The following is a 23,307-nucleotide window of genomic DNA, read 5'->3' as shown; positions in this document are numbered from 1 at the left end:
TGCTCGCCTAGACTGACAGTCCAAGGCAGCTATCCAGTGGTTTTTCCCTGCCCTGCTCGCCTAGACTGACAGCTCAGCATCAAGAGAGAGATCTGTCAGTCATAGGGAGTGGGGAGGGGAGAAGACACTAGGGACCTTCCCCTTGGACTAGTCGTCTGAGACACATAGGCCCCTCACCGGCTTTTAGAAGTATGTTTTGCCTTAAATGCTGCAGCATATCAGAGTAAAACATACATGGCGGCAATAATGCAGGTAATATGTGATTGATGGAGCCTGTGGTTGGGCAGCATGAATCTGCTCTCAGGTTCCCTTTAATGCACCACTCCAGTGTTTTTTTTTTTATTTCACTGCTGGAATGGTGCTTAAAATCCAAGTCCCCAGTCTCCTGTCTGATACTCACCTTTTGCAGTTTTCATCTGGTCTTGCAGCTGTTCTGGTTGGTGTCCTGCAGTCGTGATCTGCCGGTTGCTTCAGTGTTTCATGGAGCGCGCTGAAGGTCACTTATCAATGTAAGTTTATGAGAGCCTCGTTCTGGCTCTCATAGACTTGCATTGAAAGCTTGTCACGTATCTTCTAATTTTCAGCCAGTCTGAAGCTACACTAATATGATAGCGCCGTGGTACCGTAGTGGTACCAAAAAATGATGAAGACGCCAGAGAGTGAGTATATGACCGGGGACAGGAGACTTACTTTAAAAGCACCACTCCAGCTGTGAAAAAAACCCCGCTGGCTGGTTGCATGAATGAGCCCGCACCTGAAAATATTCCGATTCTATTTTTCCAGTAGGTTCCATTGCATTGGCAGTAGTTATCATGATTTTTCAAAGTAAAGTGCTGCTTAGATTGCACAATCATTGTCAGAATGAGCCTCCTCTTTTCAAGATGATAATGGTCTCTAAATAGACCGCCGATCACCTGCCGAATGAGCAAAACTCTTGTTCGTCTGGTGAAATGATCTCTTGGCCGGAAGAAAAGATCATCATTTTCGGCAGCACACCACACAGGACATGTGCTGCTGAGAACAATGCTAGCTGCGCTGAACAATGTATTACAGATCATTCAGAGGGCATCTCAAGTATGATCGGCCTGTGTAAACAGGTTATTAAACAAGTGGTAATTGGCAAACAAGCAGCTGATGGGCCCTAGTTAAGTGTCGCCAGTTGGCTAGTCTTGAAGAACCTTTGGAGAAGAGCAGGGAAGCGGTCTGTCTAATACATCTAATACATCTAAGAAAGAGAAATTTTTCCAAGTGAAAAATAAATCCTCTCGGAGCCTGGATTCACACTTTGGTGAAACAATGGCACAGACCTTGCTTGTGTCACCACAGCGCAAGATATCCCGTGCTGAATAAACAATGTACCCAACTGTCTGCACACAAAGACCTCTCTGTGAACTCCACTTTTGCCTCAACTCAAATGAAGAACTTCATCTGCAAATCTCAGACGAACAAAAGACTTTACTGTCCAGATTTCAAAGGGAGAATAAAAAAGAAAATGGGCAAAATGAAAGTTTTGAAGAAGGAGGCCAAATTTACATAAATTTTTGAGGACAGCACAGTTCATCATTTGTTGGTGCATTAAAATAACTTCTTAACACTATATTCTTAGAAATAGATTCTAGCAATATATCCTTAGAAGGGGAGCACTTATCTATCCATTGAATAGGTGATATATCCTACATCAGTGAAGGTCCAACATCTTGCACGGCAATTTGCCACTTCCAACTTACAGAAGGCGCTCCTCCTTCCATCAATAACGTTTATCCTCTTAATATATTGCAGTCATCATATTATATAGCACTGTTCACTTACATTTTGCCTTTGTACCCAGATAATTCTTCTCTTTTCCGTTAGGTCTATGACATCTAAGCTCTATGACATCTAAGCTCTATGTAAAAACAGGAGGTCAATTTTCCCTGCATGAGTCATTGAAAAACTCCCTGCAGAGGGAGCAGAGAGCAGCTGGGTCAGGAGATGAAGAGGGGAATGATAAATGCAGGGACATGAGACTTTCTGTTTCTACATAGAGAAGAAAAGAGGAGAATTATCTGGGTAGAAACGCAAAATGAGCAATTGTAGGTACACAGTGTTATATAATATGATGACTGCTATATATTAAGAGGATCAAAACTTTGATGGGAGGATGAGTGCCTCTTTAACAGCACGGGTCAAGCAGTAATTTCCAGCTGTCCCAAAGAGAATGAAGGTAATGTTATGCTGACCATATATATTAGGTGGCTGATGGCCAGAAGTTTCGGCTGATCATTTGGCCGACAGCCATCTCAACTATCTCTTTCATACACAGGAGAACTCGTTCGGCAGAGCGTTACTAGGATCTCAATGAGCCCCAGGTTGACTGGCGGAATATCTCTGATAGAACAAAGCTATCAGCCAAACCCATCGATATTAGAGCGTTAAGGGTATGGGGGCCGTTAAAAGGAGTGCCGGTCAAGCATGAGCACTAAACAAGGAAAAGAAGTTCAGAGAAGAGCTACCAGGATGGCGAGCAGACTGCAAACTATGCCATACGAAAAATGGTTAAAGCATCTGGGAATGTTTATTTTGCCAAAAAGAAGGCCAAGAGGAGACTTAATAGCTGTCTACATATATCTGAAGTGCTGTCACAGTGTAGAGGGATCATTATTCTCATTTGCACATGGAAACATAAGAAGCAATTAGATGAAACTGAAAGGGAGAAGATACAGATTAGACATTAGAAAAAACTTTTTGACAGTGAGGGTGATCAATGAGTGGAACAGTCTGCCACGAGAGGTGGTGAGTTCTCCTACAATGGAAGTCTTCAAACAGAGGCTGGACAGACATCTGAGATGGTTTAGTGATTCCTGCATTGAGCAGGGGGTTGGACACGAAGACCCTGGAGGTCCCTTCTGACTCTAACATTCTATAATTCTATAAGTCTTCCATTCTGCTGATCCAGTGTGGGTAGCTGGACTTCCACCAATCTAATAGATAACTTATTTCTACCGATACACACATTTGAATATATCTTCACAAACCAACAGTATAAAATTTCGCATTGAATGAAACTTTCTTCTCCTGTACGGGTGCCTTATCAAAATGTCATTAAAAGATAAATCATGAGAATTATTAGGAAGGCGAGCTTTATTAATATTTTACTAGAAAAGCCCAGGTGCATTTACATTGAATGATCACCGCTCCAAGGAACAATCGTCTTGCCGTGAAAACGGGCAGATGATCATCCGATCAATAAGCAAAAAAAAACGCTTGTTCCTCTGGTGAAACGATTTTTCAGCAGGTTTAAAAATCATTGCTATTGGTGGCGCATCATCCTGTGTAAACAGGACTTGGCACTGACGTGAAGAAAGGCAGCCTGTGTGCACTGAACAAACTTATTTCAGATCATTCCTTCTCAGAATTCCCAATTCATGAGAAACTCCAGCTTCACTGAATACATAATTTCCCATTTAACGGAGATAAATGGCAGTTGGTGCACAGAGTTTTATGGAGAACTGTAACTGATATTTCAGGAGAACTTGCAGTAGAATGTCTGTGTCGGCCTCTAGCTCCTCCCATCTGCATATAATTTTATAAGCACCAACTGTCATCTCTCTCCCTAAAGGGAAAATTTGTCCTCACTAAATACAGATTTTATCCATGAATTGAAAGGGAAATGTCAATCCAGGAGGAGAAAAAAAAAAGCAAATTTCACAAAGTGTTTACAAAAGTAACTTATTTTCATTGATTTATGAAATAAAAAATTAAAATTACAGTTGAGCTTTAAACATATGTTATACGCTTTGCTAAATCTTGTCCATTCAGACATCCAGAGGCAAACGGCCTTGAAAAGGCAAAACCACTACTACTGGAGTTGATAAGTGCACTTGTATGTTTGGCATGCTCAAAAAAATGCTCAGGTCGCCGCAGCTGCATGCATTGGGGCTGTTTGACAGCCATAATACATGCAGGGATACAGTCATATGTTAAAGTTTGGGCACCCCTATTAATGTTAACCTTTTTTCTTTATAACAATTTTGGTTTTTGCAACAGCTATTTCAGTTTCATATATCTAATAACTGATGGACTCAGTTATATTTCTGGATTCAAATGAGGTTTATTGTACTAACAGAAAATGTGCAATCTACATTTTAACAAAATTTGACCGGTGCAAAAGTATGGGCACCTCAACATAAAAGTGACATTAATATTTCGTAGATCCTCCTTTTGCAAAAATAACAGCCTCTAGTCGCTTCCTGTACCTATTAATGAGTTCCTGGATCCTGGATGAAGGTATTTGCGACCATTCCTGTTTACAAAACAATTCCAGTTCAGTTAAGTTTGATGGTCGCCGAGCATGGACAGCTCGCTTCAAATCATCCCACAGATGTTCAATGATATTCAGGTCTGGGGACTGGGATGGCCATTCCAGAACATTGTAATTGTTCCTCTGCATGAATGCCTGAGTAGATTTGGAGCGGTGTTTTGGATCATTGTCTTGCTGAAATATCCATCCCCTGCGTAACTTCAACTTCGTCACTGATTCTTGCACATTATTGTCAAGAATCTGCTGATACTGAGTTGAATCCATGCGACCCTCAACTTCAACAAGATTCCCGGTGCCGGCATTGGCCACACAGCCCCAAAGCATGATGGAACCTCCACCAAATTTTACTGTGGGTAGGAAGTGTTTTTCTTGGAATGCTGTGTTTTTTAGCCTCCATGCATAACGCCTTTTTGTATGACCAAACAACTCAATCTTTGTTTCATCAGTCCACAGGACCTTCTTCCAAAATGTAACTGGCTTGTCCAAATGTGCTTTTACATACCTCAGGCGACTCTGTTTGTGGCTTGCTTGCAGAAACGGCTTCTTTCGCATCACTCTCCCATACAGCTTCTCCTTGTGCAAAGTGCGCTGTATTGTTGACCGATGCAGTGACACCATCTGCAGCAAGATGATGCTGCAGGTCTTTGGAGGTGGTCTGTGGATTGTCCTTGACTGTTCTCACCATTCTTCTTCTCTGCCTTTCTGATATTTCTCTTGGCCTGCCACTTCTGGGCTTAACAAGAACTGTACCTGTGTTCTTCCATTTCCTTGCCTGTGTTGCTGCTGTCGAACAGCTGCGAGACATGCAGCCGAGGCTACCCGAGCACTTTTTCCAGCACGACACACACATACTCTATTAGGACTTGAGCGTGCTTAGATAACACCTTATCCGAGCACGCTCGCCCATCAATTTCCGATGAACAAAAGGCTCTGATATAAATTAGAATACAAACGCATGTCCACATCAGACATTACCTCTGTGAACTCTGCTCATATAGGTACTGTTCACATGGTCAGGTTTTAAATACATTAGATAGGACTGCTCTGATGGGTATACCTTGGCGTTTGGTAGAGCGGCTTAGTATACATTTTTTGCAAAAAACATATCAACTAAATACTCTGTTTTGTTGTTATCTTTTTACTATCACTTGCTGTTTATTGTTGAAATTTTTTTTTTACAGCAGAGTATTTTTTCACGTTTGTTGTACTGTGTTTCTCTATGTTCCAGTACAAATTATTATTATTATACATTTATATAGCGCCATTTATTCCATGGAGCTTTACAGGGAAAAGGGGAAATATAGGCAAGTATAATAAACATGTGCAAGACAAGGGACACACGAGTACAGAAGGAGTCTACAGGGATGGGTGAGGATACAGTAGGAGAGGGTAGAGCAGGTCGTGCGGTGGTTCAGTAGACCGAGGATCATTGCAGGCTGTTGGCTTGTCGGAACAGGTGGGTCTTCAGGTTCTTCTTGAATGTTTCCGTTGATGGTGAGAGTCTGATGTGTTGCGGCAGAGAGTTCCAGAGTATGAGGGAAGCACGGGAGAAGTCTTGTATGCGGTTGTGGGAAGAAGAGATGAGGGGGGAGTAGAGAAGGAGATCTTGAGAGCATCAAAGGTTGCGTGTGGGTAGGTACCGGGAGACCATGTTACAGATGTATGGAGGAGACAGGTTGTGGATGGCTTTGTATGTCATGGTTAGAGTTGATTGAACCAGCAGATTTCGGCGGGACCAGCCAGCCATCTGAAGTTTATGGCGGGCCGTCAGATGTCATCGGGGCATAGAAGAATCGGGCAGCCCACATTTAAAAGCTTGATCCTTTTGTTCTTCCTAGAGATAAACTACCACCAAGGCGATCATTTTTAGGTATGGGGGAGTTGGGAGAGATAGCTGCCGGTGAAATAAGCCTTTTACAGCTAACTCGCGCATATTTGTGCCTTAATAATCCATCGTCTTTTGGGGAAATCCATGAAAAATCAATAACGATTTAACACTATTTTTCCACTGGCCTAACCTTCCATATGAAGCATGTAAAAATCACAATAAAGAGTATAATTGGAACAAGACGCTAATATGCTGCAAAAGTCGTTCCAAGAAGTACCGGAGGCAGAGCCACACTGACAATGACCCCAACACCATTTTTATTTTGCTACTGTACAAACAGAGATTAACAGATCGTATTTACCAGCAAAATGAGAGCCGCAAGCAAAATCTTTTTAGCAAACAAAGAAATCTGATATTTGTGATAGATTAGAAACCAGTCATTCTGACAACACTGGGAACATTTGTCAGACAGTTTAGTCTTTCCAAATACTTAATTCTTAATACCATGTGCTTAGTTAAAGGGAAACTCCAGTAATTGCCTAATCCTATAAACTCTCTACTCCATTATTCATTAGAGACACCATAAATGGGAGCAGCCCAAAAACTTTCTGGCGATTGCTTAGGAAGAGATCGCACAACCATGTTACCGTTCCGTACAAGTTCAAAGCTACCGTATATGGAGCCATGGAATAACAGACACTGACATTTCAAAGGCTATACCCCCCCAACCTCCCCCCAAAAAAATGGCATTGGATCATACAAGGTGAAGGTACCTGTTGTACTGCAGTTGAACCTCCACCAGTAAAAAAAAAAATATGGCAATAAATCCATAGTAAACGTCACCATTTGCAACAGAACATTTACCACTACCAAGGGACCCATCAGGTGTACGGAGACTTGCTAATAAGCAATACTAGAGAATATACCCAAATTGGCTCTCATCCAGAAGAATAGAATAGAATATGATCGGTACCAGCCAGCTCATATACCCATTTCTAGGCAGCACACTGCTCAAAAGGCTTCTCATCCAGTCAAACAGCAACCTGCTCGGCTCTGATGAGGGGCAAAAAACAAACAGAGGTCTAGAAATAAGCTTCAGGTCTGACTGATGTTAGAGAGTTTGCTTTGTTCTAAAGAAGGGCTAATTTGCCAATAAATAAGCCTCGATTGAGTCTTGCCAAGTCCACTTCTTAAATATCACCATAAATATCCGGAGTTCAGCAAATAATCCTCATCTGTAAGTCTGTAGTTACTCTGTTACTAATCTAATTTTTATAGAAATGAAATTAAAGTACAGAACTTCTTTCAAACAAGATAATATTTAGCCAATGAGGCAGCTTTTCACCAATTGTAACAGACTGTCTTTAGTAACAGACATAGGGTAGATTTCGCAATTATTGTTAAATTTGCATTCCAGTGATTTTTTTTTTTTATTCTGTAACTAGTCATATATATAGTTATTGTTTGATGAAACAGAATGGACTGTAACACACAAGTTCTTGACAGGAATGCCAGAAACTCATATCACAGTTACTAATGATGATTAGACAGCTCTCTTCACATAGTTATAATAAAGAACATCACAATTCAGTTTCCATGACTTGTCACTTAACTTCTATAGGAAAATAGAAAAAGAAGAATGATCAGTGTCTTTCCAGCAGGCAGTGATTGTACTGGCTATTGTTTTGCATATGGTGATGTACTGATAAGTCATGGGATTTAAAGCAGCATGAAATATTCTTGAAATCAAGAAGGAGCCGGAAGAGAGGCAAAGAGACTGAGCTGCAGGAATGCAAGCATGAAGAGAAGTGTAGAGTGTGATAAGCAATTAGAGGGGTAAGAAATCGGACATTAAACGATTCCTTTAACCATCTGAAAATAACATTTCATAACCATTACTAACACTGACCTACAAAGCCATCAAAAATCTCTCATACGCAAACATCGATTTATAAATCTCCCAACTAACTTCCCTATATCTTTCATTATGTAATCTCAAGTCCTCACAAGACCTCCATCTCTCCTCCACCCTCATATGCTCTTAACCCAATCGCCTTCAAAACAGCTCTCGAGTATCCCTCATCCTTTGGAATCCCATGCACCAAATCTGATTGCAAGACAGCTTACAGCAACCCCACTGCCACCTCACCACCCTGACCACCGGAGCTACTGTAACCCTTCAACCTACAGTCTCCCTTGCCATTACTCTGCAGACTGAACGCCTGCGAGGGCAGGGTCCTCTCCCCTTTTGTACCAGTCTGTCACTGTTATTTTTTTCTCTGTAATTTCTCTGCATTTTGTATGTAACCACTCTTCACATGTACAGCACTGTACAGCACTGTGGAATCAATGGTGCTCTAAAAAGAAATAATAAAAATTGCTTTTACAGCTAGGCTTATATATGAACTGTATATTAGCATGAGCTTGCCTTTAGGTGGACCTCCACCGATCAGCTAGTGACAGAATATTCTAGTAACATGCTGTCACTAGCTGATTGGTGGAGGTCCGCCTGAAGGAAAGCACATTGATCAACCTGGGGACATCCTGGCATTCCATCTGTATAGCCTGCTCACATCCTGGAACAAAGAACTGCATATCAGCACCAGTAAAGGAAATGGCTAAATATGAGGGGATGCGTCAATGGCTGAAAAAAAAAAAAATTTGCGTTTTCACAGTGTCGCTCCAATGCAGACTTATTAAAATTTGTTCCTTCTGGAGTGCAATAAGGGAATAAGGGACAGCTAGGCTTATAGTTCAACTGCTCCGTTTCTTCCTGGTTTTCTCTGGGGGTGTGTACTTTCACCCCTAACTACCAGATGCTGCCAAACACATCTCGGCCGCATCGGAGACTGCTAGATCAACGGTCGAGCTGTGATTATCAATGTGTCTGAGAGGGAGAAGTTGAAAAAGTGTGGCCTTCGGGAAGACTGAAGAAACCGCGAGTTGGCCTGCAAGCAGAAATTTCACATACTGCGCTCAAAAAGCAACACAAATGAATATCTAAGCAATGGAGCGACGTGGCGCAAAACGGAAAAAAGCAGCAGAATCAGGAGCTCAGGGGTTTTAACAAATCTTTAACTCGCTCTTTAGCATAAGTTGAGAAGAGATACAGCTCATGCAAAGTGCCATACCCCTTTATTGACTTCACCCTCTCTGGAAAGACAATTTGCATATCTAATTTCCAAGAGGAGCATTGCATGGCCTTAAAAAAAAAAATCTCCTTACACCGACTTGGCAATCTCCACAAGGAGAGACGTGACCCTCTAGGGATTAATTCCAATGATCGACACGTTTGAAATGATATACGGTATTTACAGGGCGTCAAGTCCTCTACGATGGCCCTATGTAACATTACAGTGCGGTGTCACACAATCTTTTGTTACAATTTCTTTTGAAGCAATATGGATGAAATTTACACAAACTTATTAGAACACAAAAGCTACGACGATTTCAGCAAACAACAAACCCTTTAACCTAGTTTTTGCAGAAATCCCCTGACTGCACTCACAATCCAATTTCCTTCAAATGTTTAAATAGTTCCAACCAGTGAAGAGAAAGCCAGTGGGGAATTTGGCAAGCGCTGAGAAGGGAGATAAAAGGCACATCTGGCTACAAAAAGAAACATGTGTAGGGTAAAGTCTTCATAGGAACACATCTTCTTCAGCCCATAAGAAGGATTTCCTGGCATGAGTGTGTAGCTGCGATCACCCAACATCACATAATACAACTATAACAACGTCTAGGATTAACATTTTTGTTTTACAAAAAAGTATGCAACAAGTAACAATATTTCTGGTCCTTTTTGAAAAGGCCTAATGTTTACCATTTCTTTTGGTACACATTAACGACTGCCCGCTGTCTTCTGATGGAGAGCGGTGCAGGTTTTGGAGTATGCAGAGACGTATTTTGTCATTGCTGTATTACCACTCATGCAATCTAGCAGGAGCAGACCGAGGGCAGTCACTCAGACTGCAGACTTGAGAAAACTCACAGTGTGCACACTGCAGACTGAGGATTTTCCGGATACTTGCAGTCATGTGACTACAAGTATGCGATTTGGATGCTTCAGGCCTTATTCAGACTAGACGTGTCTGGCCTCTTGCATCTAGTCGGCACGTGACAGCACGTATGCAATTCCCATACTTGTGGTCACACGTCTGCCGCCCAGGGTACTTGAGAATCCTTACAGCGTGCAGTGAGCGTTGTAAAGATTCACAAGTCTGGAGTCACATAGAGTAGCTGCAGACGTGTACCCCAAGCCTGAACAACCCCTTTAAGACTGCAATCTTCATTCCTTTCTTCATTTTCAGACCTCACGATAACTCAGTTTGCAGCATAATTAAAGTTTCAGATTTTCAGCTTGTGGTAGTCCCTCTTCCAGTAATATACCGTATATACTCGTGTATAAGCCGACCCCCTAATTTTGCCACAAAAAAATGGGAAAACTTATTGACTTGAGTATTAGCCTAGGGTGGAAAATGCAGCAGCTACTGGTAAATTTCAAAAATAAAAATAGATACCAATAAAAGTAAAATTAATTGAGACATCAGTAGGTTAAATGTTTTTGAATATCCATATTGAATCAGGAGCCCCATATAATACTCCAAACAGTTCATGATGGCCCCATAAGATGCTCCATACAAAATACACCCCATATAATGCTGCACAAAGGTTAATAACGGCCCCATAAGATGCTCTATAGAATAATATGCCCCATATAATGCTCCATAAAGGTTATGGCCCCATAAGATGCTCCATAGATTAAGCCCCCATAAGATGCCCCATAGATTAAGCCCCCATAAGATACCCCACAGATTAAGCCCCCATAAGATACCCCATAGATTAAGCCCCCATAAGATACCCAATAGATTAAGCCCCCATAAGATGCCCCATAGATTAAGCCCACATAAGATGCTCCATAGATTATGCCCCCATAAAATGCTCCAATGATTATGCTCCATGTGATGCTCCATAGATTATGCACTTATATGCTGCCCCATAGAATATGCCACCATATGCTGCCCCATAGAATATGCCCCCATATGCTGCCCCATAGAATATGCCCCCACATATGCTGCTCCATAGAATATACCCCCATATGCTGCTCCACAGAATATGCCCCATATGCTGGTCCAAAGAATATGCCTCCATATGCTGCCCCATAGAATATGCCCCCATATGCTGCTGCATAGAATATGCCCCCATATGCTGCCCCCATAAGATGCTCCATATATTATGCCACCATATGTTGCTGCCAAAAAAATGCCATACTCTCCGCTCCTGCTCAGGACCCGGCAACTGAGATATTAATCTGTCCCCCGGCCCATCGCTGTCTGCCACGTCGTTGGTCAGTGACGCTCAGGCAGCAAAGGGCACGGCACTAATCATGTCACCGCGCCCTCTGAAGGCTAAACATCACAGAGGACGCAGCAGAGAGCGGTGAGCAGCGATGGACCGGGGGACAGGTGAATATCGATATACTTACCCCCTCCTGGCGCGGTCTCTGCAGCCCCGCTTCTCCACGGTCTCCCTTCCTGTCTGCAGCGGTCACGTGATACCGCTCATTACACTCATGAATATGCACATATCCATGAGTTTAATGAGGAGTACCACGTGACCGCTGAAGGCAGGAAGGGAGACTGAGGAGAAGCGGGCGGGGGGGGTGGTGGTTTCTGCAGGAACCGCGCTGGGGGGGCAAGTATGATCTGTGACACCCCCGCTCCCCCTCCCCTGCCGACTCCCAGGTATATGACTCGTGTATAAGCTGAGAGGGGAACTTTCAGCCCTAAAAATGGGCTGAAAATCTCGGCTTATAAACGAGTATATACGGTAGGTCTGTGTGTATCCAGAGTGCTGCTTTTTAAGGATAAACAGACCTGTGGAAGTTTAGGTGCATCCAAACTTTAGCCCAAAGTTCAGGTACCAGAGCTGTGCCCGAACATGACTCAAAACCCTATATAAATCAATGGGGACCCGAACTTTGGACTGGGAAAATCTCTGTCTCTCTCCTGCCTGAAATGTAAAACAGACTTCCAGGAGGAGTCCGTGTTTGGAGCTCAGAACTAAACATTAAATGCCCGGTACGAACCCCGAAGATTACAGTTCAGGTTTGCTCATCTCTACTGCTCTTATATCAGCACAGCTTCTATCCTGCACTTATTTCCTTTTGATGTGCTTTCTTTCTTTTCTACAGCCTGTGTTCTCTACTCTCCCCAAGATACTTTCCATCTAGCGGTTCCTATTGGAAATATCAATTCTAAGAGTAAATATTGACCCTTTAAATAACATTAGAAGATAACGGAGGTCCTTCATACACTTTAGATGGCTGTGGGTCGAACAATTGTTCAGCAAATATTTCGTCCGGCAGCCATTTTGTCAGACTTCTCCATAAACACGAGCGCTGGCATGACAAAGTGCTTCCGTGTTCTCTATGAGAAAGCTGCTGACAGACAGCGTTGCCAGACAACTCTACATAGGATCTCCAGAGTGGCATCTATTGGAAGTCGAGATACTATCAGTAAACATCGGCCCTTCAAAAAGGCTCACATTGCGCGAAAAAACAAGCCCTCCCACTGATAACTAGACGCAAAAAATTAAGAGTGATTGTCTTTGAAACGAGGCGGAAAAAAATCTCTGATATTAAGAAACAAAAATAAATTGTAATATCCAAAGATTGACTATAAAGTAGTATGGCCAACCTTTAAGAAAACTATAAAAGGATGGAAATGCACAACGCAGCACATTACCTTTACAGAACAGGCTGTACACTTGTCAAAAGCCAGGCTGACAGGCAAAACATTGTCAAATCTTGATAAGAAACCTCGAATCTGAAAAAAAAAAAAAAAGAATAAAACATAATTTTTCCAATGTGACTAATTTACCTTTTATATTCAGTCTGTGCAGTGGACTGACAAAAATAAATGATACCACTGCGCCTCCTTGTGGACGAGATACAGAATGCACCCTGCAGAAAATTGAAGTTAAAAACGTTTAATAAATGTAATCATGCTTCCAGTTTGCCTTTAAGTGTTATGCTTGCCTTTCACCGGAAGCAATGGTGAAAGTAGAGGACATGTAGGGCGCTGTTAAAGAGCTAAGGCCTGTTTCACACTTACGTTTATCGTGTCAGTTAGCAGCCGTGAAAAAGGTGGAGAACGGATCCGTGGCCGATGAAACACCAACGGGAGCCACCGGACCGTTGGTGCGTCGGGATTCGCCGATATGGGAAAGTTTGAAAAAAATAAATAAATACCGCCGAGGGGGAGAGGGAGAGAGAGAGAGGGAGAGAGAGAGAGGGAGAGAGAGAGAGGGAGAGAGAGAGAGGGAGAGAGAGAGAGGGAGAGAGAGAGGGGGAGAGAGAGAGGGGGAGAGAGAGGGAGAGAGAGAGAGAGAGAGAGAGAGGGAGAGAGAGAGGGGGAGAGAGAGAGGGAGAGAGAGAGGGAGAGAGAGAGAGAGAGAGAGAGAGGGAGAGAGAGAGGGAGAGAGAGAGGGAGAGAGAGGGGGAGAGAGAGGGAGAGAGAGGGAGAGAGAGAGGGAGAGAGAGGGAGAGAGAGAGGGAGAGAGAGGGAGAGAGAGAGAGAGGGAGAGAGAGGGAGAGAGAGGGAGAGAGAGAGAGAGAGGGAGAGAGAGAGAGGGAGAGAGAGGGAGAGAGAGAGGGAGAGGGAGAGGGAGAGAGAGGGAGAGAGAGGGAGAGAGAGGGAGAGAGAGGGAGAGAGAGGGGAACAGGATTTAGGGTTAAATCTCCAGCAAGTGGGAAAAATGCGGATCTGGCCACACAAAAAACGTTTCATTGTCCGTCCAGTAGAGTCAGCGGACGCCAAAATTTTGGTGGATCCACAGTAATACGGATGCAACGGACGACTGTCAGTCAAAATCCGCCGTTAATGCAAGTTATTGGGGAAAAAAACGGATCCGCCAAGAAAAATGGCGGATCCGTTGTTTAGGCAAAACGGCGGATTTTGACTGATGGTGACAAACGGATGTGTGAAACAGGCCTAAGCTGCTAACATGCTCCATAAACTGAATGGAGCCTTTTCTTGTGCTGCACCAGCTTTCTGAAATGCATTACCCCAGACAATGAAGAATATTCAGTGTCCATATAACTTTAATTCCTAGACACTCTTACCTTTGACGTCACCCGCTTCCTTACAGATTGGGTACAGAACTCTCCCTCCGTTTGTTACTTTGCAATGTCTGATATGGTTTCTACACATTCTCTCCGAATTATAAAGTGATGCGCCATCTGATGGCGTTATATGAAAATTAGTATTAATATTTATTACAGAGGACAGTGTAAGTAACTTTAATAAATGAGAGGCTTCATTAAAGGAAATATGTCAGGAGGTTTTTGCTATGCAATCAGAAAGCAGCATGAGACCCTGATTCCAGTGATGTGACACTTAGCTTACTGGTTACAGAAGTTGTGATACAATCACTGTTTTCAGAATGCTGAGCTGTGTATAACCCCGCTCACGTTACTGATTGGCTGGTTTCTGTCAATCTACAGTGTACACAGAAAGCTGATAAGTGGTGAGGGTGTAGCTGGACCAGGAGGCATGAGATGCCTAGTCCTGTAGTGATAATCTCCTACTGATAAACCGCTGATTGTATTGAAACAGCAAAACACAGCCCAGTAAGTGACACATCAATGGAATCATGGACTCTGTCCCTACATTATGCTGCACTAAGACTACATAAGAATGTAACTACACAATGTGAGATCCATGTCGTCAGCTGATATCAGTGAGAGTAGGATTACCTGATGTGGTACGAGGCCCAAGGAAGTCGGGGGCTCATTCATCCGGTCATCACTACTACTTGCCACAGCGTAACCTCTGAAAACATAAAACATACAACCTTTGTACATTGCAAAGACGAGATAAATTGTAATATGTAGCAAGTGAAAATGTATCAGTCCATAACAATTTTTTACCTTATCCATAGACAACTGTTTTCCTGATGCACAGCGCCAACTCTCCTGCATATTCATACAGTTAAAGGTATCCGGTCATGAGAAATTAGCCTATTCTACAAATGCCACAGGGGCAAATTATTAAATCTAAAAAATTATGGAACATTTGTCACAGTGGCCGATGTAGACACACTCACTGAGCCCAGTGATTGTTTGCAGTGGTCATTGTGGAGCTGTAATCATGACATCACTGCTGCAGCCTGTAAGCAATCATCAGGAGCAGTGGCGGAGAGTGGGCATTGGAGATGTGACCGGGGAGTAAACCTCTGTTATTTTTGGCCATTGGAAGTCTATTAGCAAACAAAAATTATTATCAGAAACCCCCTGATAATACTTGGGCTAAGCTCTCATCAAAGGCTACCTTGAAAAGATGGATTTTTGGTTCTTACCGTAAAATCTCTTTCTTGGAGCCTTCATTGGGGGACACAGAATACCATGGGGTGTATGCTGCTGCTGCTAGGTGGCTGACACTATGCAAAACAAGAAAATTAGCTCCTCCCCGGCAGTATACACCCACCGACAGGCACTAGGCACCTCAGTTGATGAGAAAGCAGTAGGAGAAGCAACGGAACACTCTAAACATATGTACCAACCCAACAAGGGACTCAAAGACCCAACACGTACAAATTAAACAGGGAGGGTGCTGTGTCCCCCAATGAAGGCTCCAAGAAAGAGATTTTACGGTAAGAACCAAAAATCCATCTTTCTTTATCGCCTTATTGGGGGGACACAGAATACCATGGGACGTTCCAAAGCAGTCCCAAGGGCGGGAACAGCAATAAGGAACGAAAGAACAGGAAAGGCTTAGGTCGGCCGGTGCACCACCGCCGCCTGCAGAACCTTCCTACCAACAACTGCATCAGACGAGGCCTGGGTATGAACCCTGTAGAACCTCGCAAATGTGTGCAAGGATGACCAGGTCGCGGCCCTGCAAAGTTGCAGAGCCGAAGCCTGGTGTCGAACGGCCCACGAAGCTGCCACAGCCCGGATGGAGTGAGCTCTCACTCCCGGAGGGGGCCGTTTTTCCTGAAGTCGGTATGCTTCCTGAATGGTAGAACGAATCCAGCGAGCGATCGTGGATTTGGATGCCGGAAGCCCTTTCCTGTGACCTTCAGAGATGACCAGCAATGAATCGGATTGACGAAGTGAAGCGGTCCTAGCGAGGTAGACACGCAAGGCTCTAACAACATCCAGCTTGTGAAGTGACTTCTCAAGAGGGTGAGAAGGAGCCGGACAAAACGATGGAAGAACGATATCCTCGTTGATGTGAAATGAGGAAACCACTTTTGGCAGGAAGGAAGGAACGGGCCTGAGGACGACTTTATCCTGATGGAGCACCAGATAAGGAGAACGGCATGACAAGGCCGCTAACTCAGAAACTCTTCTGATGGATGTAATGGCAATCAAAATGGTTACCTTCCATGACAGAAGTGACAAAGGAATGTCCTGGATGGGCTCAAACGGCGCCTTTTGGAGAGCGCCCAGAACGAGATTGAGATCCCACGGTTCTATTGGTGAATGATGAGGAGGAGCCACATGAGCGACTCCTTGGAGGAATGTCTTAACCTGCGGTAAGGAAGCGAGCTCTCTTTGAAAGAGGATAGACAAGGCAGAAACCTGGCCCTTCAGGGTACTGAGAGACAGACCCGAATCTAAACCAGATTGGAGAAAACCCAGTATGGACGGAATGGAAAAAGCCATTGGAAAAACTTTTTTTATCGTCGCACCAACGGAAAAAAGCCTTCCAACACCTGTGGTAAATGCGGGAAGAGGCTGGCTTCCTGACTTTGATCATCGTCTGAATCACCTGGCTGGAAAAACCTGATTCTTTTAGGATTGCGGCCTCAACAGCCATGCCGTTAAATTCAGAGACCGAGAATTCTAGTGGCAAAGGGGGCCTTGCGAGAGAAGATCCGGATGGTCTGGAAGTTTCCAGGGAACGTCCGCGAGCATGTTCACTAGTTCTGCATACCAAGGCCGTCTCGGCCAGTCTGGAGCCACAATAATTACTGGAACGCCTTCCGATTTTATCTTTTTGACCACTCTTGGGATCAAGGCAAGAGGTGGAAAAAGATAAGGGAGTTGGAACTGGGACTACGGAATTACTAGGGCGTCGCAAGCGACGGCTAGAGGGTCCCTGGACCTGGCTACGAAGCGCGGAACTTTGTGGTTCATCCGAGATGCCATGAGGTCGACGTCCGGAGAACCCCAGCGCTTGCATATCTGATCGAAGACTGAAGGATGGAGAGACCATTCGCCTGACGCTAGGCCTTGACGACTCAGAAAGTCGGCTGCCCAGTTTTCCACCCCTGGAATGTGAACGGCGGAGATTGCTGGGACGTAACGTTCCGCCCAGAGCAGAATCCTGGCCACCTCTGACATGACTTGGTGGCTGCGCGTGCCGCCCTGATGGTTTATGTATGCCACAGCCGTGGCGTTGTCCGACTGAATGCGGATCGGCTTGCCGACGAGAAGGGGTTGCCAGCGAAGAAGGGCCAGAAAGATCGCTCTGATCTCGAGCAGATTGATAGGAAGAAGAGCTTCCTGTGGGTTCCAGCGTCCTTGAGCCGTCCTCTGGTGAAAAACTGCTCCCCAACCCAGGAGGCTGGCATCGGTGGTGATGACTTGCCACCGAAGTGGGAGGAAGGACCTCCCTTGGAGGATTGATGAAGACATCGTCCACCAAGTGAGGGATTGCCTTACTTTGAGAGGGAGGAGAATGGGCCGGTCCAAGGACCTCGTCGTCTTGTCCCCAGACTGAAAGGAGGGACAGCTGAAGAGGACGAAGGTGAAACTGTGCAAAGGGCACTGCTTCCAAGGAAGCCACCATCTTTCCCAGAACTTTCATGCAGAATCGAAGGGGAATGGGCGTTGGCCGTTTGAGGGCTCGAATCCCTTTGACCAGAGCCGCAAATTTTTCCCTCGGAAAAAACACCCGGGCCAGGTTTGTGTCGAACTCCATGCCTAAAAAGGTCAGACGCTGAGTGGGGCTGAGAACGGACTTTTCTTTGTTGACTAACCATCCGAGACGGTCGAGAGTATCCAGGGTTATCTGAAGACTTAGGAGACAGTCTTGACGGGACGAGCCCTTGATTAAGAGATCGTCCAGATAAGGAATTATGAGAATCCCTCTGGATCGAAGGATGGCCATGACCGTCGCCATCACTTTCGTGAAAACACGGGGGGCCGAGGCTAGGCCGAAGGGAAGAGCCGTGAACTGGTAATGATTTTCCTGAATCGCAAACCTGAGATATTTCTGATGCTGCAAGCAAACAGGGATGTGAAGATAGGCATCCCGTATGTCCACAGAACAGAGAAATTCTCCGGGCTCCATTGAGGCTATCACCGATCGAAGAGACTCCATTTTGAAATAAAGAATCTTCACGTGGCGATTGAGCAATTTGAGGTTGAGGATTGGCCGCAGGGAGCCGTCTTTCTTCGGGACTACGAAGAGATTTGAGAACCCTGAAAACCGTTCGTCTGAGGGAACGGGAACAATCACTCCGGCGGAAAGAAGGGAGGAGACGGCCTGAAAGAATCCTGGAATGTGGGACCGTTGTCTTGGAGGTCGAGATGGGAAAAAACGCCTGTCTGGAGGGGACGAAAATTCGATCTTGTAACCGGATGCGATGATTTCCCTGACCCAAGCGTCGTCGACAACCGACAGCCAAGCGTCCATGAAAAAGGAAAAAGTCTGCCTCCCACCCTGGAAAAACTTCCAGGTGGGGGTGCCCCGTCACTTGGAGGCAAACCTACCGGAACGGGCACCTGAGGATCTGGAGTATTGTCCTCTAGATCTCCAGCGGGGAGCGGGCTTGTAAGAAGGTTTCTTCTGCTCTCGCTCCCTAGATGCGGAAGGACGCTCTTGCTGGACAGATCTCTCTGTGGACGAGAACGGACAAAAAGGCCTAAAGGGCCGAAAACCCTTTCTATTAAAAAGGCGTCTTGGTCGAGACTGGGGGAGAGAAGTACTTTTACCCCCAGTGGCATCGGAAATTATTTGATCCAGCTTGGCCCCAAAGAGCCTAGAACCATGGAAGGGCAGATTGGTGAGCGACTTTTTTGAGGTGGTATCCGCGTTCCATGACTTTAACCAAAGAACTCGGCGTACAGCCACTATATAGCCCTTGCTACGCAACCGGCCGCATCCAAGGAGGCGGCTAAAAGGTATTTACCCGCATGATTAATTTGATCTGCTAGATCTGCCAGCTCGTCCTGGGGAGCCGCCGCTAAGATGCCCCTGCGAAGAATTTTAGCCCAAGCTGAAATGACTTTAGCCACCCAGGAGGAGGCGAAAATAGGGCAGAGGGAGGCGCCGGAGGCCTCAAAGATAGACTTCGCCAAAGATTCTAACTGTCTGTCTGTTGGATCCTTAAGCGATGCACCGTCTGGAAGCGACAGAACCGTCTTAGAGGCTATGCGAGAAACGGGAGGGTCCACTTCAGGGGCTTTGGTCCATTTAGAAAGCAAATCAGCCTCAAATGGGTACAGAACAGCTAAATACCTGCGGCCCGAAAAGCGTTGCTCAGGGTGCTCCCAATGTTTGGCTAGAGTAGTATCAAACTCGTTGTGGTTTGGAAAAGTTTTGGGTGGGGGCCTTGATTGTTTAAATGGAACAGAACATTCCTGAGGAAGGGGCCTGTCCTGCTTAATCTCCAGGGTTTGGAAGATAGCTGAAAGAAGACTATCGACCATAATTCGTGTTTTAGACATGTCATCTGCTTCTGAACTAGATCCTGATTGAGGATCATCATCTGACCTAAGGTCGTCCACTGAAGGAGACGGACATCTGGGTGAAGCAGATGGGCCTAGCGAGCTGGAAGACGAGCCCGATAGGAGACGCTTCCTGGACATCCTACTCGGCCTGTCCCTCTGAAGGTCGCGGTCAGGAGCGGACAACTCACCTTGAGAGGTGGTCGGAGCAGCGGTGGCTGTAGATAGCTGAGGCAAACGTTCTAGGACCTGGACCAAGGACTGCGAGACTTTGGTCAGATCGGAGACCGACTGAGACATAGCTACGGCCCATTCTGGGAGAGGACAAGTGCCCTCATCACGGGAATCTGTGTGCTCCTGAGAGGCCGACATAGCTGAAGGACTGCAGGATGGGCAGAAAGGAGATGGCTGACCCGAAGCCCACTTCTTTTTACAGCGCGCACAGGCGTAATGAGTAGCGGTGGGCCTGAAACAGAGTTCCCCTGCAGGGTTGGGCATAAGGAAAACTGCGCTGAATGGCCGCGGGAATTGGGGAAGAACTGCGGAGGAGGGCTAATATTTCTGCATAGACAGAGCCTACCTAGTTCCGGCGAGCAGCAGGAACGCTGAAGTGTCCCCCAGGCAGCGCAGAAAGGCAGGACCGAAAAAACAGGAAATGCCTGATGAGGTGAGCGGTGGGCGGAGCTTAGCAGCTGAGCCGCAATTGGAGCTGGCAGACCAGAAGAGAAAAAGGAGCCCTGTGATGGGCTAAAAATGGCGCGAGGACAGCGCGCTCAGAAAAAGGAGGAGGCGCGCTGAGAGCGGGAGCTGAAACCGAAAGTGAAAGTGGAAGTCGTCACCGCAGCCCCGTGATGGAATCGCCTGTGAGGAGAAGCCTGTAAGGAGGTACTGTGCGCGCAGAATAGAGAATACTGCCCAGCTGTGAGAACGGGGAGAGAAACCCTGTATTCAGCCCCTTAATATAAGTGGAGAGGCGCGCGGCTAGAGAGCGGCGCCCGTCAGGCAGGGAGAGGGGCGGGAGATTCAAACAGCCTGATGTGTTCGGCTGTTCAGTTTCCCACCGATGTGCCTCTTGGTAATGCTGCGGGCTGGAGGGATTGTACAGGCACTTACCTGACGTCCCTGAAGAGGATGACCACAGGGGCCTCTCACAAGGGTAGTGGTAAGCCGCTGTCCTCTGTACCCGGATCCTGCAGAAGACGGCATTAACCTCTTGATGGCGAGGAAAATCTTGCGATCGCCGTCTTCCTCTCAGCCCTGTCCCGAGAGAGGGGTGAGGAGGGGGATTTGGCAAGGACCAGCCACCTGTCCACATCCCATAGCACCAGAAGGTGATATGGAAAAAGTCCTGCCAGCGTACTGAGAGGTGCGATGTGGGATCAGCCTCACTGCTCGCTCAGCCGCCTGATATGGGAAAGCAGGGTGAACTTCCACCCTGGTTCCCGACTTGAATCTGCAAAACAAAAAACAAAAAATTAAAAAGTTCCACAAGAACACCTAAAGGAAAGAAAGGTTAATTGCGGATCTGGGAAGATCCCGGTCCGCCTCCTACAGACACTAAGCACAAACTGAGGTGCCTAGTGCCTGTCGGTGGGTGTATACTGCCGGGGAGGAGCTAATATTCTTGTTTTGCATAGTGTCAGCCTCCTAGCAGCAGCAGCATACACCCCATGGTATTCTGTGTCCCCCAATAAGGCGATAAAGAAATAGACATTTCAAAAGATTTTTCAAAGTTTATACATAGTACCTCTTCCAACTGGCGCAGCTCCGCTGATTCTGGAACAGCTTTTCTTTTTCTTCTGTGTTTCTTTAACCAAAAGTTATGTCCCCTGGAAATAATGATGCAAATGTTGCCTACAACTAACTGGGCGTGTACCACGGAACTTCTCTGTGGGTGCGGCTGTGTTTTGATTGGCCAGTGACAAGGGAGAAAAAGTAAACTCCTATAGAGGACTTCTGTGGAACACGCTCAGTTTGGTGAAAGGGAAAATTTGCATCTTTCTTACCAAGGGGTATAACTTTGGAACAGCCGGGCATAGAAGAAAAAGAAAAACTATTCCAGAATCAGTGGAGTATTGACAATTGGTGGAGGAATGCAGTTTAAAAGTAAAAAGTCAAGTGAAACAATCACTTAAAATGATAACATTTTGGCTGCTTTTCACAAGAGGAAGCTTAACAGCTGTCAGAAAGTTAACATATTACAGGGTTCAGTGTATAAATTGTATACATGAATCAGCTAAGCTACTATAGGAGGTTATTTAGTTTTAAGTCTTTTTGGGTGATTTAGAGGGTCAGACCTTAAAAACAGAGCTGCGACTGCTATAAAGATGTATGAAAAAATTAGTGCACACAGAATTCTAGATTTATTTAGATTAGCAAAAAAAGACAGACGGTTGTGAATGATAAGAAGCCGTGAGGAAGTAGACTACTCCTCCCGGTCTACTAGTACTACTGATTTAAAGGGAAACTTGATTCATGCAGCATTAAAAAAGAAAAGACCGGCTCCTGCATTACAAACATATATGCTTTACTGTGAAAAAAGGCAGCATTCCACAGAAAAACACAGTTTAGAACACAGCTAGTCCATGCTTTTAGTTAAAAGGCTCCGAATACCTTTACAACATTTTTAGTGACCCAATGCATAAATGTATAAGAAAACAAAGCCAACTTTGCAAACAATCTTGATTAAAAATTGTCTGGTTTTTACCCCTGGTGTACAGCTCTCATGCAGACCTATGAGTATCCATGGCAACAGACTACAAATAAACTTTGTGTAGACAGAAACTGCTCTCCGGATAGCAAAGAGTAAAAGTGAAAACAAGACGGAAATTTGGCAAAATGCAAGGTATTTCCGAAATGTAAATAAATGGCTGCAGAGGTGGACGTAGACTGTAATTTACCATGAAATAAAGGGGTACTCCCATCTTTGTTATTTATGACATATCCACCTTAAGGACCCTCACCCCATTGGAAGCATCCGGCTCTTTCTATAACGCCTGGAGACCTCAATTGGGAGAGTCCTGAACAAACTGGGCCCCAGCTCTATTGAAGGCCAATAATTGATAGTTGACGCTCCAAGAACCACAAAATGCCGTATGCGGAGGCTGTGTCAGAGATGCCCAAGGTAGGAATCATAGGCAAACTATATTTTAACTTACCCTTCAGGATGCTGCAAAACTGACACCATAAGTTCCACTGCTAAAGCTCCAGCGATCATGGACAGACCTGGGCGGCTCACAGTACACTGCTGGTCCAGCGTGCGGTCTCTCGTGGACTACAAGACAAAAAAGGTGATTTTCAAATATAACTAATGGCCAGGAAAAAAGGAAAAGCACCTGGCGCTGCCATGCATTAGAAGGACACAGGCTCATTATCTTTTACATTTTTCCTATAAAGCATTCAATAGGGAAGATGGAAATATTAGAGGATTGAACATCCCAACATATGACATGCCTAATCCTCATTTCCACTGACATCATTAATTAGGGAACAATA

General features: G+C 45.2%; 1 protein-coding gene across 4 annotated transcripts in view; it reads right to left on the bottom strand.

The window, feature by feature from the left end:
• ATG7 (autophagy related 7) overlaps positions 1-23,307 on the bottom strand; it is a 354,904-nt gene that overhangs the window by 166,684 nt on the left and 164,913 nt on the right. For 3 of the 4 annotated variants that reach the window (XM_073574239.1, XM_073574238.1, XM_073574240.1), the window contains exons 15-17: positions 22,971-23,086; positions 14,887-14,962; positions 12,875-12,955 (exon numbers count right to left, since the gene is read on the bottom strand). In XM_073574239.1, coding sequence (XP_073430340.1) covers positions 12,875-12,955; positions 14,887-14,962; positions 22,971-23,086 — 273 coding nt within the window. Of the gene's footprint in view, positions 1-12,874; positions 12,956-14,886; positions 14,963-22,970; positions 23,087-23,307 lie in introns of those variants that run through there. The other variant, XR_012231861.1, reaches the window with a different exon arrangement.

This window comes from Dendrobates tinctorius, unplaced genomic scaffold (assembly GCF_039654945.1).
Source record: "Dendrobates tinctorius isolate UK_male_01 unplaced genomic scaffold, ASM3965494v1 ptg000038l, whole genome shotgun sequence".
In the NCBI taxonomy this organism is placed as follows: domain Eukaryota; kingdom Metazoa; phylum Chordata; class Amphibia; order Anura; family Dendrobatidae; genus Dendrobates; species Dendrobates tinctorius.
This window is presented reverse-complemented; position numbering and strand designations above follow the sequence as displayed.